The 15,007-nt window shown below is 42.2% G+C and overlaps 6 protein-coding genes across 7 annotated transcripts; 4 read left to right on the forward strand and 2 right to left on the reverse strand.

Moving 5' to 3' along the window:
* The first annotated feature begins 298 nt into the window (after positions 1 to 298).
* Positions 299 to 3,869, forward strand: BCIN_06g02780 (hypothetical protein). 2 transcript variants are annotated; one of them, XM_024693414.1, is made up of 4 exons: positions 299 to 1,180; positions 1,241 to 3,161; positions 3,225 to 3,386; positions 3,529 to 3,869. In XM_024693414.1, the coding sequence occupies exons 1-4, from the start codon at positions 548 to 550 to the stop codon at positions 3,549 to 3,551; spliced, it is 2,739 nt and encodes a 912-aa protein (XP_024549200.1). In that variant the 5' UTR covers positions 299 to 547; the 3' UTR covers positions 3,552 to 3,869. The 2 variants fall into 2 exon arrangements, with proteins under 2 accessions (XP_024549200.1, XP_024549201.1); XM_024693415.1 differs by having other exon boundaries at positions 3,225 to 3,869.
* Positions 3,870 to 4,100: 231 nt separating this feature from the next.
* On the forward strand, positions 4,101 to 6,050 carry BCIN_06g02790 (hypothetical protein). The gene is made up of 4 exons (XM_024693416.1): positions 4,101 to 4,301; positions 4,362 to 5,228; positions 5,286 to 5,412; positions 5,532 to 6,050. The coding sequence occupies exons 2-4, from the start codon at positions 4,376 to 4,378 to the stop codon at positions 5,767 to 5,769; spliced, it is 1,218 nt and encodes a 405-aa protein (XP_024549202.1). The 5' UTR covers positions 4,101 to 4,301; positions 4,362 to 4,375; the 3' UTR covers positions 5,770 to 6,050.
* A 570-nt stretch (positions 6,051 to 6,620) lies between these two features.
* BCIN_06g02800 (hypothetical protein) lies at positions 6,621 to 7,608 on the forward strand. Its single transcript, XM_024693417.1, has 2 exons — positions 6,621 to 6,785; positions 6,844 to 7,608. Exon 2 carries the CDS (start codon positions 6,940 to 6,942, stop codon positions 7,513 to 7,515), a length of 576 nt encoding a protein of 191 aa, XP_024549203.1. The 5' UTR covers positions 6,621 to 6,785; positions 6,844 to 6,939; the 3' UTR covers positions 7,516 to 7,608.
* Positions 7,609 to 7,833: 225 nt separating this feature from the next.
* BCIN_06g02810 (hypothetical protein) lies at positions 7,834 to 8,670 on the forward strand. The gene has a single exon (XM_024693418.1). It carries the CDS (start codon positions 7,884 to 7,886, stop codon positions 8,574 to 8,576), a length of 693 nt encoding a protein of 230 aa, XP_024549204.1. The 5' UTR covers positions 7,834 to 7,883; the 3' UTR covers positions 8,577 to 8,670.
* A 505-nt stretch (positions 8,671 to 9,175) lies between these two features.
* Bcdps1 lies at positions 9,176 to 12,153 on the reverse strand. The gene is made up of 3 exons (XM_001560445.2): positions 11,397 to 12,153; positions 10,981 to 11,345; positions 9,176 to 10,930 (listed from the first exon to the last, which is right to left on the reverse strand). The coding sequence occupies exons 1-3, from the start codon at positions 12,067 to 12,069 to the stop codon at positions 10,253 to 10,255; spliced, it is 1,716 nt and encodes a 571-aa protein (XP_001560495.2). The 5' UTR covers positions 12,070 to 12,153; the 3' UTR covers positions 9,176 to 10,252.
* Positions 12,154 to 12,280: 127 nt separating this feature from the next.
* Positions 12,281 to 14,859, reverse strand: Bcspe1. The gene is made up of 4 exons (XM_024693419.1): positions 14,591 to 14,859; positions 14,141 to 14,536; positions 13,539 to 14,087; positions 12,281 to 13,484 (listed from the first exon to the last, which is right to left on the reverse strand). Exons 1-4 carry the CDS (start codon positions 14,799 to 14,801, stop codon positions 13,315 to 13,317), a joined length of 1,326 nt encoding a protein of 441 aa, XP_024549205.1. The 5' UTR covers positions 14,802 to 14,859; the 3' UTR covers positions 12,281 to 13,314.
* Between the last annotated feature and the right edge of the window lie 148 nt (positions 14,860 to 15,007).

Raw genomic sequence — 15,007 nt, forward strand, 5'->3', positions numbered from 1 at the left:
TGTGCATTGTCTGTATCAAAGTAGACCAACTAGTTTGTCTAAAAACTGAAGTCGAGTCATGTGAAGTGTCTCATAACCAGTAGCACTCATCTCTGTTTGTCTGTTGCCCAAAATTATTCATACAGAACTCATCTCCGACCTGACAATTCCCGGAAGAACCCGAGGATATAGTGAATTCAAATTATGACACTTATGACACCTGATTGACCTTCCTGTTGCCTATGGCTCGACCCTGCACGGACCCCATAGCAATCTTGAATCATAATAAACACTCCTCTTCTCATCGATTCTCAACTTCGATCTACAAACCTTTTACTTATACTTCTAACAAACAACTTCTTTTTCGACAAACTTGCAAATCTATTGTTGTTGTGCTTGTCACAATAACTGTAGTTTTTGGACTACCCCTTCTTTGACATTGTACAAAACCTCCATCCTTTTGCAAGCTTCCACAAGTCTTCAACTTCGAGCCCTTGACGTGGAAAGTTGAAACTCCAGTTGATCAATCCAACTTACAGAGATCGATAAGCACCTAAGCACCTACTGTATGACTTACTGCAGAATGACACGCCAACCTTCCGATCAGTCTCTTGACGCTCCTCACCAACCCGCCAACCCTTTCCCTATTCCTACTACCCAATCTGCCCTTCCTCCCCAAAAGTCTGCTGCTCAACAAACATCATCATCTGATCATGTTTGTAAGTCCACCAATGTTGTGTCCTGCAGCGTTGAACAAGGCCAAGAAGATGTTTTCGTACCACCTCCACGATTGACATACTTGGATTTGTTGATCATTGAAAATTCAGGATTTCCAAGTATGGCTGAGTTCGAGATCTTCCTCCAGCTATACCAGAAATCATACTATCATATGGAACTAGCGGAACGCAAAAAACTCTTCCAGCAAGTAGAGATTCTTCGACAAAGCATGCGCCATCCGCAATCAATTCAAGCGCTGGTAGAAGCACAGCAAAGTATTCAAGCCGGTCAACCATTCCTCAGCCTCAAACATTATGCGAACTTCAGCCGAAACGGATACATGCTTACCTCCATGATCAGTCGCTGCCTCAATCTTACCTCTTTTGCTCTGCAGCGAGCCGTTTTTAACGCCGCAGCAGAAGTAACTAGGAACAGTGACAAGTCAAGCATAGCAACTATTTCAGGCAAAACCTGTGAAGACATCGTAAGCATCCTTCTCTTCGTCTTCGTCTTTGTCCACGAAATGAACTAACGTTCATATCAGTTATCTCGTGGTGTGCAACACTGGACTGCTGAGGATATCTTAAAGCTTGAGACAATCGTCTACATCCGCCCCTCTGAGCACCACGTCAACAACCCTCCATCTAAGGTCACTACACGTACTGATTTGTCACCTTTCTCGTACAAACCACTTCCTCATTGCCCAGATCCTCCTATGTATCGAAGTATGAAAACCGAGTCAAACAATTCAGCTTTATCCTTGCAACAACCTTGGACATACAGCCAGTGTTTGGACTACCTTGCTGGTCGCACAATAGACTTCATGAATTCTCGTAATCCAGAAGCTTTCTTCTTCAGCTTACCTTCCGACGACAAGCTGCAAGGCATGACAGCGGATCAACGCGCAGAGTTTGTTCGTAAGCATATTATAGAGCAAGATGCAAAGCGTGATCTATCAAAGTCAGGCAATTGTTTGTGTCCTGTTGATTCGAAAACCTCCGAGCGTCTCATTCAAGGTACACAAAGCAGTCTACTTCCGGAGCTTGATACTACTGCATCGACCTCAAAAGGCAACCCTTACATCCAGGGAACCCTTGACAATTATCGAAACCGCAAAACCCACGATATCTTCAGTAGTGGAGGTAGACATGGATTTCAATCACCATCCATCTCTAGTGCAGATTGTGGAAGTGGAATGGGATATAGACGTCAGCAGACATCGAGCATTGCCGCAGATGACGGATGTTGCGATTCAGACCTAGGAGATGACGATGATTCTGATTGGGCTCCTAATCAATCTGAAAATTTGAGTCCACCATCGAGATCAACAAAGCGCGTATCTTTCGCTACATCGGCGACAGATATACCAGGACATCTTCGCGAACGGGAAAATACTATCATTGCGTCTGATTTTATCTCTTTTACAGAATCAGAGTCAGGGAATGATCATGCAAACACTAAAGACAATGAATCATTGAGCGAAAGCATTCGCGATCGTCAAGATTTTCTTTGGACAGCTCCTGTAACTCATGCTGCTTCTGCGGTCGACGTTTCACTCGCTTCTGGTGATGAAAATAATATTCTTGTCCCAGTTAGCCCACCTCGTGCCTCTGTCTCAAAGAGAAGAAATAGAAAACACCCATCGACTCGAAGTCATCGAGTAGCTCAACCAGGTGCTCAACGACGCGGTGGGGACTTTAATGCTTTGCTCGATACCTTGGAGAAACACCAGTTGCAATTGGCCTCACTTCCAAAATTAAACAATGAGAATGTCGATTTGTGGAATGAAAATCTTCAAAAGGCAACCAAAAAATCTCAAGGTCTTAAATCCCAAGAGGCTTTGTTTCCCACTTGGGAAGAGGTTCCGCTGCAACAAGGCAATTCAGATGTTGGACATGCTGTTCAAGAAGACTCGATGCTAGCCATGCAAGAAATGTTACTGGAGCAACAAAAAAAGAAGAGAATCCAATTATTGCGAGATCAGGCTGTTCTACAAGCTATGCTTGTCTCAAAAACTGGTCCAAAGAATGAGCATGACCTTAAAGCTTCAGTATATAAACCGGCATTGTTAACAGTGGAACAGGAAAGCAAGAATCAAGTTGAATCGAAACGCCAAGAACAGGTTACTATGCCAGCTACTTCTCTCTCCTTGGAGAAAGCTAGTCAAACAAAGCCTGTAGAATCTCTTGCTTCTCTCGAAAATGGCCAAACTGTTTTCAATGGTCCCCCAAAATCTGACGGTCTCACGTTGAAGGAGGCTCCGCAATTCGAACTTGGTCGGTTTGGAAAGCTTAAGAACCGTTCCGCGCTCCATGCTCCCCGTGTTGGAAAACTCTCTGCTTCTTCCAGGGCTCCCAAAGACTTGAAAAAAGATAGGGCCGCCAAGTTCGATGACCTTAAGAAATTTGCGGATGAGTTCAAGATGTCCACTCCAGTGCCAAGTGACATTGCCTTTATCAATCACGGTGAGATTCCCGTAGATGGCTGGCAAAATCACTCTCGAGACCGTGCTAATACTTGCGATAAAGGCCCTCTTCTTATTGCTATCAAGGAAGAGAATCTTCTTCGTGCTAAGGGTGCTGCAATTGATGAGTCTAAAGCGAGAAGAATCTCAGTTGAAGAAGCTACTCGTCTTCTTGCTGCTCAGAAATTGGCTAAAGAAATTTCGACTGCTACAAATTCCGCAACTGGTACAACTCCTCCCATTCCTGCAAGTCATCGATTGAATGATTTCAATTTCGGCATTACAGCTACAACATATGATCAAGACCGTTTCATACGAATTACCAATAGCAGCTTCAAGAGTCATAATGCTAACCATGGTATTCACAGTTTCGAACAAGGCGGTTCAATGAATGCTGAGTGCAGTAGTCGTTCTGAGAGATCGAGATTGAGATTGAGATTCGATGACTTGAGTGGCGAATTGTTCTAGGCAAGCGATGATTGATGATGGATACGAATATTGCGAATTGATAAATGGATAAGATATAATGGGAAAGAAACAACTCCTCGAAGTTCTGAGATACATGCCGCTATAAGGGTTGTGAAATGGAGGTCAAACGAGTTGTGCCACATATTCAAAGCCAGGGAGACTCTTAACTAGTTACTCTATGGAGAATTGGACATTAACGTGGACATCGCAGGTAGTCTAATTCATTAGTTAAGCATATACAAAAGGATCTTTGGTTCTATTGATTGATCTGAAAATTCCAGTTTCTACTCAGGTGGCTCTCTCTACTCTATCCATTACTACATGACCACGTGCTAGTGGCTAGCGTGGATAACGCGAATTTATTGAATAGATTCACTTGCGAGAAATAGTCTGTAGATAAGATTTGTGGTTTTCTTTCCCTTCTGTTTTCTATGGCTGGGTAAAGTCTTTGACCGCCGAGAAGTTCCCGGTAGAATCCAGAGAAATACTTTGAGGGCGAATTTTGAGTCTTTAATATTTTCAAGTCGGTTTTATCTAGAAGTCACCGTTGCTCTCCCTTTTGCACCAGTTGCCACCTCGATTTACTTCCCTCTCCTTCCCTCTCACACTTCTCTCCAGCTTTGCAGTATTACGTGCAAGTTGAATTTATCTCGTCGGATATCCAATCTAAGTGGTATGTTATCGTTTAAATTCATCATGTGTATTGAAATTCTGACTTGCCAATCCCCTCTAGATTCCACAAACAAGATGTATTCCCTGTTTCGCGTTCCCAAACTACATTTCAACCCTCAAGTACATACCGAAAGACTCATTGTTTTCCTGGCATTTCGCAAAGACTTCTTATTGATGTCCTATGGTGACCTCCTTCACTATGACAAAAAGAAGAATCGAGACGAATTATTGAAATCTTTCGATCCTCAATACATTGAACAACATCTACATGGAATTTCATTCAAACATATGTGTGATCTAGTCAAGGATATGTGGACCGCAAGATACTTCCATCCCAATTCGGAAATAACTAGGTTTTTCGAGGGCGCCTCCTTTGAGCGACAGCAAGATCCTGCTTTTCGAAGACTTATCAATGTTCCACCATTAGGAGAGGCATTGGAAAGTGATATCTGGCGATTGAACCACCAGCCATATTATAAGCCGCGTATCACCAAATCTGGCAGGATTAGAAAATTGCATTCAACACGTCTACGTTTTTTGCCAATTAGGGAACCCTTTGGTCCCGATCTTATGTTGAACTTTTCACCAGAATCCGGTCCTTTCCAACCTTTCCTTGGTCCTTACGAAGATGATTATGAGTGCAGCACAGCGCTTCCCTTCGCTCTTCAACATTCCATCCTCACGACACTCCAAGATCTCACCGAAGAATCTCTATTTAGCTTCGCATCCCGATACTTTCCTGGCTACCTAGCTTTGAACTTCAAAACTTGCCCTAAGTCTATGGAGCTAAACACCTGGAGATCGCATCTACACATGAACGCTCCTTACATCCGGCAAAATCTCACCTCTGGTTTTGTTATTGACGACTTGCATTTCTTTTTGCATCGTTTGGAAACAATAATAGACCTAATTGTGCGTCGGAAACAGGGTAAGCAGACTGAATCCACTCTCAGTTTTAGGATGGATCAATGGCTAACATAATCAGGGATTCCTATTGAAGCAATCAATAGTATGTGCGCAGATAGCATTTGCTTGGCAAGAGCTTTAGGAGACCCACGAGCATTTCTGCTGGGAATCATACAGGAAAAGGTGCTCATGGTTTCGGAAACACTGTAAGCCATTTATCAATATATATCGTTTCTCTCACATGCTTTGAGTTTCGAAATATTCCTCCTCGCTTCTTGATAAAGCCATTACCGGTGCTACGAACTAACTCATTTTTTCACACTAGGCTACAAATACAACCTCTACCTCTCCATTTTTCCTCCCTTGAAATCGGTCTGACGAGGAAATGTAACCTTCAGATCTTCATCCAGGCCATATCTGCTTCACGCATCCTCATACGCTCCGCAGAAGGAACAATACTTTACTCGGAGAGATACTATGAAATTACTAACATGCTACATCGCTTAGAAATTTATAATGAAGAGAAGCGCGCACCTCCGACCTATGCCCCTTTCTATTATTGATACTAAAACTCAGAGCATTTATCGATCGACTGGGAGACTTATGAGCAAGAATCAAACGAATGAAGTGTCTGACCTTTGGTCTTCCGTCTATTATCGAGGAGCATAATGAGCAGATTTCGAATGATGATGAGAACACTGAAGCATAAAACCATCAGTAGAATAGTGAGAGGAGTTAGTTTCTTTTGCGAGATAGATAAATCCTTGGTGGAACACTTGATTTTTCACTGGTGTCAGATCGAGGATTGTGGGTGGCTCGAGTAGGATGATGAAAAATGGATGTAAGTGAACATCAACGATACTTTAATGGATACGGAAATTCATTTATTGAAAAATTCCTTCCATTAAGTGATATTTTATCTAAAGATGTTGTTCTATAGATTGGCAAAAATGCAAACGAATTTTAAGATCAGTTTACTAGTTCTTGAGAAATGCAAAATTCCCGGATTCTGAAATGCTTTTGATTCGATCGCTCGTGGCCCAATAATTCAGAAGACATCATAAAATAAGAAAGGACATATTCCCGCAAAGGAGATCATGGAAGAATAAAAAATGGACTACGAATGATAGGCTTCTCAAAAACTATGAGATAGGGGTGAGATGACGGGAAGGAATAAAAGCCGCTTTGATCCTAAGTATGTTTTTTTACTACAGGCAATATCTGAGAATAAGGAGACTTTCTCACATAGATAATAATCTTTAACATCTACTCGCTTTCACGGCGGAACAACTAGGTTTTGCCCTTTATGTTATATCGGTTTCTTGTTTTTGAACTAATCGTCAGTTAGACTTCACAATACATTCTGAACAAGCCCGTAGTCAACCTCTCTATCAATGTACCATAAAACTTCTTTGTACTTCTTAGAGCATCCCAGCCTTCATGGCCTTACATATCGAGTATCAGGGTTCAGTTGGCAAGAATCAAATTACAGAGATGTTTGATGCTTGATGTGGAGCTCTTTCAATCTACTTCACACGTAGTTGCTTCTTTCATCATTGGTTTTAGGAAATTTCTTTTTGTAAGTGATCCAATCAATAATTACCTTTCCACCACTTCCACCCTAACCATATAAGCAGATGAAAGTACTCTAAAAATGATCACACGAGATTTCAGCCAAAACATTCCAATACAAATTAAGTCCTCCAGACTTCTCAGCATTAGCACAATTCAATATGGACGGTGGTCTTCTTTGTCTCTGCGACATCTGCTGTACTGAAGACATGTCAGAAAACTCAGAAAACTCACTATCGCAGTCGCCAGATGACGGTGCAAAACAAACGGAAGAAGAGCTAGATAAAACGTATGGCCACTCGTGCGCTAGCGTCCTTGAATCTGAAGAGGATGACGAAAGAACGAATCAAAATTTAGACCACGAGTATGAGTTTCTTGAGAATAACTTGAGAAAAATAGAGAATAGAAAGTTTGGACGGATTTCGGATGATGAAGATGAAGTTATGGAGAAGAAGTTCGAAGAAATGGATAAGAGGAATGGAGAGGGGTTTGAACGCTACATGATGTGGCTTTCGAGGGGCGGGCATGGGAGCGACAGCAGTAGTGACTGTGAGATGGATGTCGATAATAATGATGTGAGTGGATTTGAGAGTGACAGAGATGAGAATGAGTACCAGGATACCGGTGATGGTGATTGGGAATGTTCTGCTGAAGAGTTGGAAGAGGCTATGTGTGAGGATGAGCTTTTAAGGTCATTGTATAGTGACGGTGGACATATGATGGAGTGCTGTATATGAAATCTACTTGACGAACAAACCCAAGATGAAGGAGGTAATCTCACGTGGGATGACGAGAATCGGACAAATCATTGAAGTCTCTAAATATGACACACCCTATTATGCGCTGCAGAAGCAAGTTGAAAATGGGCTATTTATTTATTTTTTGGTTCCAATCCATTTTTGGAAAATTGAACTTGTTGTACGATGTACTTATTATGTGGTGCCGTGCTGCCATCTCAAGATTCTAGTACGGTCAATTCCTGTTTCTTGTTACTTATTAAATTGATATTCACGCTTTCCACAAGCCGAAAAAGTACAACCACACCAAGTATCTACGCATTCACGCTCATTGAAATTCATTCACTTCTCCATTGTAGAATCCAAAGATGCCGGCTCCCAAGCCCCATAAATTACAGAAACCAAAAAGGAAAGACCCAGGCACAATTCTCAAAAGGTCGCTTTCCTCCATTACTGTATCTTTGGCAAGATTTAGAAAAAGAAGGCCATCAATTTCAGGAACAAAAACTCAAAGCTCGGTGATCACAGCTACGCATGAAAACATATGTGCTCTTGGTCAAAATCGTGTTTCTACCAGAGTGCTCATCGAGATCAAAGAATATTCACCATCATTAGAGATCTCTATAGGATCTATCATGTCAATGAACCCAGAGACAAAATACACAGGCTGCTGGAGTTCGGGCACAAAATCTACCTCATCTCTTTCGAGTGGTTCAAACATGGAGACTGATATGCACATACCTCGAAAATTCCTTCGACCCATCACTCCTCTGTCGTCAGATGCAAGTTCAGATGATGAACTCCAGGGCCGCAATTTTCATTTCCCTGCAAAACTACCTGAATTTCAGAGAATGAATATGCAGGATGATTTTATAAAGAGTCTGATAAGAAAGCTCACGAGAGAGAGGCGAGAGACAAAGTTGGTATTGCGAGGCTCAAAGAGACACAGATGTCTGGCTACGGTGAGAAGAGTTATGGATAGTGGGTGGATCATTCAGTCGCAGGTTTTAGGAAAGCTCAAACAAGGGAGGAAAAGGAAGTTGGATGAACAGAGCATCTAGCTGGATTTTGGTGGTAGCTTTATGCGTATATTTGATCAGGGAGTTGGAACTTGCCATACTGTCAGTTACCGCATGATAGAAATATCAAAGTTCACCCCTGCTGATTACTTCAAATGTTTTGATCGATTTGTTGCACTTTGCATGACATATCAATGGTTCCTTATATCTAAGTTTCCACTCCAGAGTCGACTTACTTTTGGTTATCGGTGACGAAGTGAACCGATTTGCAGAATCTGGACTCTATAAATTAGATCTCGTTGACGTTTTCCAAATGATCTCTCAGACTCAAGCCGGTACTCCCGGTTGATCATTGAACCAGTCCTGCAACAATCCTCCATTCCAACATGCTAGCATATATACGTACAATCTGATGCTTACATAATGTTACGGGTCTGGGGATGTCTATTAAATGGTATGCGGCCTATGAATACTGAAACGATGAAGTGCAAATTTTGTGAAATCTCTCATTAGTTGTATTGCAGTGTATCCGATAATATGTTCACTTTTCAGACTTTGTCACTATTGGAAGCTCACTAAAAGATAGATAAGTACATCTAAACGTTAACATTGATGAAGAGTTTAAACTGTAACGTGATGAATGTATCGGTGATTTCTGCTCTTTCCTGCCCAACAACATTTAAACCAATGAACAGAAATGCACTCTTCCCGCACACAAGATCTCCGGGCAAACAGAAAGAGTGAAAGATACCAGTAGCCAGTAACTCCAGAATAATAGAGATGAAAACACTCCCCCTTATTACCATTAAGTAAATAAGGGTGGAAAAAATAAAATAAAAATAAAACAAAACTCCGCCTACAAACAAATCCAAACCCATCATAAGGAGTTTAAGATTTAATCTACAGATATCATTGACCCCAATCGCTAACACCTCCAAGCTATTTATCACAAAAAGTATTAACATATTGGAATTAACACAAATCGCCGCAGTTCTCCACTCGTTCGACCCCCAGTTTTCGCTTTGTTAATCAACACAGCGTCACCAATCGAATTGTATATACGACGAATTGCTAAGCGAGGTGCAGTGAAGAAGCGCCCCATACATTTACAAAAGAAAACTTGCGCTCTCGAGAAATTGGATCGGGGGTATGTGGGCGTTTGCTGGAAGGTTCGTTTGCGTATTTGTGTCGTGTTGCAAAGTAGACATTAAGCGAGGGGTTGGCCATTCTCCACTTTGACTTTCAAAAATAATGAGATCATCAATTTGCATGTGAGTCGATGGAATCGGTACGAGTGAAATGCTTATTTGCCTTGCAGATTGCGAAAATAGGGTCACGATCCATTAAATCCTTTTAGCGATACTAATATCAACTTGGGTATTCACAGTACATTATAACATTAGAATGTCGAGCGAACACGAGAGCGCTTCTCGAAGAAGTTCCTGTAAATATTGACTTTATTCAGGGCCCAATAAGCGTAGTGGAAATTTCGAGCTGTTCATTAATCTTTCCTTTACTCAAGAATTACTGAGCTCTTGGTGATTCTTGTTGTAGTCTGTCTATTAATGTTCCATGCCGAAGATGATTCAATTATTGTTTCAAGGTTATCGTCACGCGTTGGCAATAGGAAACACATAGCTTGATTCTAAGTTTGGTGAACTCTGTGTATCTTCAAAAAAAATGCCATTCTCGAATCTTATATTCTTCAAAGGACAAATCTAAGGACTTAATCTCTTTGGTGTTCTTGGGTAATCGCAAACCAAATGCACACTTGGCAAATTCAAATACCAAGCCACAACTCTATCCAGACCAATTCCTCCGCCACCGTGAGGTGGTACACCGACACTCTTAAATACATCGACATATTCTTTGATACCAGGTTGGTTGGGGTCCAAGCCCTTGGATCTAATTACTTCCTCCAGTTGCTCTGGTAAATGTAATCGTTGACCACCACTCAAAATTTCTTGTCCGCGCATCATGAAATCATATGCATTGGTGACGGCAGGATTTTCGGGATCCGGCATCGCGTAGAATGGACGGGCATCGACTGGGAACTTGTCGAGGACATAGAAATCGGTGTTAAACTTCTTACGAACGAGTGCTCCGAGGGCCTTTTCCTGGGGTGTGCTCATATCTTCAGTGTCGGTAACATTTCTAAATTCTTCGGGGCCTTCTTCGCGAAGAAGCTTTTGACCTTCGGCGAAAGTAAGACGGACTTCCTTGCCAGCTTCGGGAAGAAGGAATTCTTCAGATGGGTAAATTGAGCGGACAAGCTCAATTTCTTCACGGTAGTTCTCGGCAAGGTTGCGGAAGATGAAGAGAAGGACACCTTCGAGCATGTGCAAAACTTCGTGATAATGTTCATCAATTTCCATCTCCAAATCAAGACCAATGAACTAAAAATATTATTAGTATGTCATCGTCTTTATAGAGTGGGATTCATTACCTCGGTCATGTGTCTTGGAGTATTTGAATTCTCTGCACGGAAAACAGGTCCAACACAGTAGACTCTCTTTCGGCCTCCGGCGATTTCAAATTGTTTGTAGAATTGTGGGGATTGGGCGAGATAAGCTTCTTTATCGAAGTATGGCATTCTGAATACATTTGCACCGCCTTCGGAAGCAGCTCCGATCAAGCAAGGAGGGTGAAATTTCTTGAAGCGATGGCTTCTCAGATAGTCGCAGAAGTAGTCCTCGACAGCGATTCGGATGTCAGCGATAGCTTGGCTGACAGGTGCTCGTTTGTGCATAGCGGGGTTGTTAAGGTGGGAGGCCAGACTGGCTGTTGGGGTGCCTTCTGTGACACTGAGACCTATACAGATGTTAGCTTATTAGTAGTGGTCATTGTAGCTTATTTACTTACCGGCAGCAGCTTCACTAAGATCTTCTTCCTCATCCAACTTGCCTACAGCTCTGCTCGCTGGTCCTAATCCCAATCCCAACATCTCGGGCGCTGCAGCTACTAAGTAAACCTTTCCGAGATGCAATTCGAAATTCGAAACCTTTGTACTCTTAACGGGCTCCAATGGTTTCTGCACAACAGCCTCAACCGCAACAAAACTCTCCAACTTTAACCCTCCAATCCATTTGACCATTTGTTTGCTAACTGGCTTCCCCTCCGCGCTGGCACTCACAACACCCTGGACTGTCCAGTTGCCCTCCTCTCTCAGCTCGACGAACGCCATCTTTGCTCCTTGCATTCGTGCATTTTGAATCCATGCGCGAACCTTGATTGTCTTGCCAATGTGCTGTTCTCCGATCTCCCTTAGATGTACACTTTCGGCTTCAATCTTAGTGGTATGTTTAATTTGTCCGTAATTATCTTTCGCAAGATCTTCGGCGGCAGCAGATCCAGCGGCAGCTTGTTTAGCAGCTTGCTCGGCGGCTTTGCGTGCCTTTTCTGCTTCCTTCTTGGCTTTGGCTTCTGCTTTCTTTGCTCCTTTCTTAGAGGGTTGTGCGGGGTCTTCACCGGTAGGTGGGGCCCCACCAGCTGCCATGGCGGGGTCGGTTGGAATTTCTTTACTTGGTTCCGCCATATTTGCGAATAGCTGTAATACCGAGTGGTGTTGAGTAACGACCTTCGCGTTTATAAATAAAGTAAAAAAAGATTGAGGGGTAACTTTTGTATAAAGTTGTGGTCATGTTATGAGTAATGCGGCAAGAATTTTAGCGCCAAGGTCATAGCTTTTTTTCTGGCAGGGATCCTAAAATCAACAACTTCAATCATGGGAACGTCATCGCCGACGTTGTTGTCTCTATTGTTTCTTGAATATAACACATTCTAGCTGCTGAGAGAAGCACATTCAACAGTCACTTCAAAATGTAGGCAAAGAAAGTCATTATCATATCGACTTTAGTTGATATCATAACACGTCCAGCCACCACCTCAACTGCAATCTTTGCCCGGCTTATCATGATGGATTGATGCGGTTTGTGACGAAACAGGTACCCTCAACCCGCTGCGAAGAGTCATTAGGGGAACTTACAGATACATAAAACTTGTCTACTTCCCTAGCTAGAGTAACAACGAGGTCTGAAGGCCTTTCTGGGCTTTCTGGTTTGCTGGGAACAAATGTCTCCCCTGAGTTAAGCACTCCTTCAGAATGCATTTCTTACCAGATATCATTACCTCTCTTGAGTTTAGTGCCTTTACTGATTTTGACAGTGCTCCTCTTGAGGTGAATGCTGCTTCTGGATCAATTCTTTCTCCTGGATGGATTGGTTCTCAGGAGTCGTTCGCTCGTTCGTTCTTGGCACAGTGTGACTGCTAGGTCAAACACACTCTCTAATTTATTCAGCACTTCCTATTTGAATTTTTTCTTCAATCGATCTATTTTTTTCTTTCTGAATCTACTGCCTGCACTATATTGAGAAGTTTCTCTAAGCTCGGAACTCTTCTTGAACTGATTAGTTCTCCTTTTAAGTCAAGGACTTCTCTTAAATTAACTGCTAAAGTCTGTATTCAGACGCCATAAACTAATGAGGAATTCCAACAAGCATTCTTTTGCCAAATACCTTTTAAATTCACGAATAAATAAGGATTTATTTATCAAGTTTGAACACAATTTTCGAGTAGTTCTACTTGGGAATATTCTACCTGCGATGGATAATTTTGCGCATATGTCCTCTTCTCCCGTACTTCTAGATGACCGACATAATCATCCCATTCATCATTAACTTTTCCCGAATCCTTTTCCCAAAGAGAACATCAAGCAAGTTTATAAGCCAATTGATACTTTTTACAAAACAAAAAAACACTACTTGAGTGATATGCCAGAACATTACAATTCGACAGTAGGGACTCTGAACGTCGTGCTCATTGGTGAGCAAGTTCCCTCCTCACTGCTAGATTCCTCAATCTGGGTGAAATCTTGGGGACTGCTACAGATATAGATAGTACCCGTTTGGTTGGAAAATCCGTTAAAATTTGTCGCTGTAACTGAAGTATAAGCTGTAATTATAGTCAGTCAACCATCAGGAAAAGCGGGTCGGTCTGATTTTTTACCTCCCATATTTTTGTACACCAAAAAATCCCCAATTTTAACTTCGCAACCGAAAGTGGTGCTCCGACTCACACAATCTGTACTATCACATGTTGGGCCCCAGATCTTGTACGTGTGATTCCCAGTCTTGCGTGCCATCGTGGTATTTAATTTGCTTCTGATCAATGTTGGCATAAATTCTTCCTTTTCAATAAGCCCATTCATAAAGTTTCCGTATATACCATCGTTTTGATATAACATTTCTAAAGTTTTGGAAGATTCTATCGTCGTTGACACTCGGCGTGCTATAATTTTGCAAACAAGTGTGAATGCGCTGCGCGCATAAAAACGTCCAGGCTCTGCAATGAAAGTTGTTTGCTCTGGAAATGCTGCTTCGGATATGGCGCTAGATACAGCTACGGCCATTTTTTCAAATGCAGATTCTGTGGACTGAAAGCCGCCGCCAATATCGACAATTCTCAAGGAGAATCCTAAAGATTCTGCAATATCCCAGACCACTCTGGAATGTTCAACGGCTTTTCGAATCACTGCAGGGTCTGAAGCACCCGATCCTTGACATAAAGTTAGCTTCTTAGCACATCATCATTATGGGAGGGCTCGCTACCAATATGAAAACTAGTTCCAACGACGTTCATACCGAGTCTTTTTGCGCGTACGAGAAGTGCTTGAGTCGATTCCAGCGGCGCACCGTATTTGTCTCCTAGAGCAACAAGAGCACTGTTATCATTTGCAAAAATTCTAAGCATCAGTTGTGCGTTGGGCATGTATTTATTTATGCTATCCAGCTCGTCGAGGTTGTCAAAGGTTGTCCTTCTGACGCCGACATTGTAGGCAAAAGCAAGTGCTTCGGGTGCCTTGCATGGATTTGCAAAGATAATGCTACCAGGATCAGCACCCAATGATAGGACAGTATGCATTTCCTCAACGGAAGCGCAGTCAAATCCAACGCCAAGTTGCATGAGTATTCTCAGCATGACAGTGTTAGTATTGCATTTAACGGCTATTTTTGAACATCAGTTCCCTAGAATACAAGAATAGCTGAGCTTCATCTCACCGTAAAATGGCCGGACAAAAGGCAGATGAGATACCCAAAGATCATGTTGACGCCGAATCGCTTCTATATCTACAACGAAGAATGGATCGTTGAAGCCAATTATATGTGGAAATTGTTCTATGTGAGCAACATGTTGGTATATGGTATTATTCAATAATTGTTCCGCGGATTCTGGTGATTCTCTGAAAGTACTGGTAGTTAAATCCGACATAGCTGAAAGATATTTGTTGATTCCACAGGAATTCGAGTCTGAAGCACGCAGCATCTTCGTGAGTTGGATTTTGTAAGATTTTATGACAATCAATTTTAGGGGAGACCCTGTACGTATTTGTGCCACACTAAACTTTAGACCTACAGGGTACACTAAATCTTAGATATTGGCTACACCAAATCTGAGATCTATGTCTCACATCATAC

Source organism: Botrytis cinerea, chromosome 6, assembly GCF_000143535.2.
Source record: "Botrytis cinerea B05.10 chromosome 6, complete sequence".
Lineage (NCBI taxonomy): Eukaryota > Fungi > Ascomycota > Leotiomycetes > Helotiales > Sclerotiniaceae > Botrytis > Botrytis cinerea.

Bases quoted from the DNA above. Each gene is read 5' to 3' on its own strand.
- BCIN_06g02810 (XM_024693418.1), top strand. From the start codon at position 7,884: ATGCCGGCTCCCAAGCCCCATAAATTACAGAAACCAAAAAGGAAAGAC.
- Bcspe1 (XM_024693419.1), bottom strand. From the start codon at position 14,801: ATGTCGGATTTAACTACCAGTACTTTCAGAGAATCACCAGAATCCGCG. The intron at 14,537-14,590 runs GTGAGATGAAGC...GTTCAAAAATAG, and splicing joins TTTTGTCCGGCCATTTTACG to CCGTTAAATGCAATACTAAC. The intron at 14,088-14,140 runs GTAGCGAGCCCT...CTTTATGTCAAG, and splicing joins TGGAACTAGTTTTCATATTG to GATCGGGTGCTTCAGACCCT.
- BCIN_06g02780 (XM_024693415.1), top strand. From the start codon at position 548: ATGACTTACTGCAGAATGACACGCCAACCTTCCGATCAGTCTCTTGAC. The intron at 1,181-1,240 runs GTAAGCATCCTT...CGTTCATATCAG, and splicing joins GCAAAACCTGTGAAGACATC to TTATCTCGTGGTGTGCAACA. The intron at 3,162-3,224 runs GTGAGATTCCCG...CTTGCGATAAAG, and splicing joins CATTGCCTTTATCAATCACG to GCCCTCTTCTTATTGCTATC.
- BCIN_06g02800 (XM_024693417.1), top strand. From the start codon at position 6,940: ATGGACGGTGGTCTTCTTTGTCTCTGCGACATCTGCTGTACTGAAGAC.
- BCIN_06g02790 (XM_024693416.1), top strand. From the start codon at position 4,376: ATGTATTCCCTGTTTCGCGTTCCCAAACTACATTTCAACCCTCAAGTA. The intron at 5,229-5,285 runs GTAAGCAGACTG...TAACATAATCAG, and splicing joins AATTGTGCGTCGGAAACAGG to GGATTCCTATTGAAGCAATC. The intron at 5,413-5,531 runs GTAAGCCATTTA...TTTTCACACTAG, and splicing joins CTCATGGTTTCGGAAACACT to GCTACAAATACAACCTCTAC.
- Bcdps1 (XM_001560445.2), bottom strand. From the start codon at position 12,069: ATGGCGGAACCAAGTAAAGAAATTCCAACCGACCCCGCCATGGCAGCT. The intron at 11,346-11,396 runs GTAAGTAAATAA...ACATCTGTATAG, and splicing joins TCTTAGTGAAGCTGCTGCCG to GTCTCAGTGTCACAGAAGGC. The intron at 10,931-10,980 runs GTAATGAATCCC...TAATATTTTTAG, and splicing joins CTCCAAGACACATGACCGAG to TTCATTGGTCTTGATTTGGA.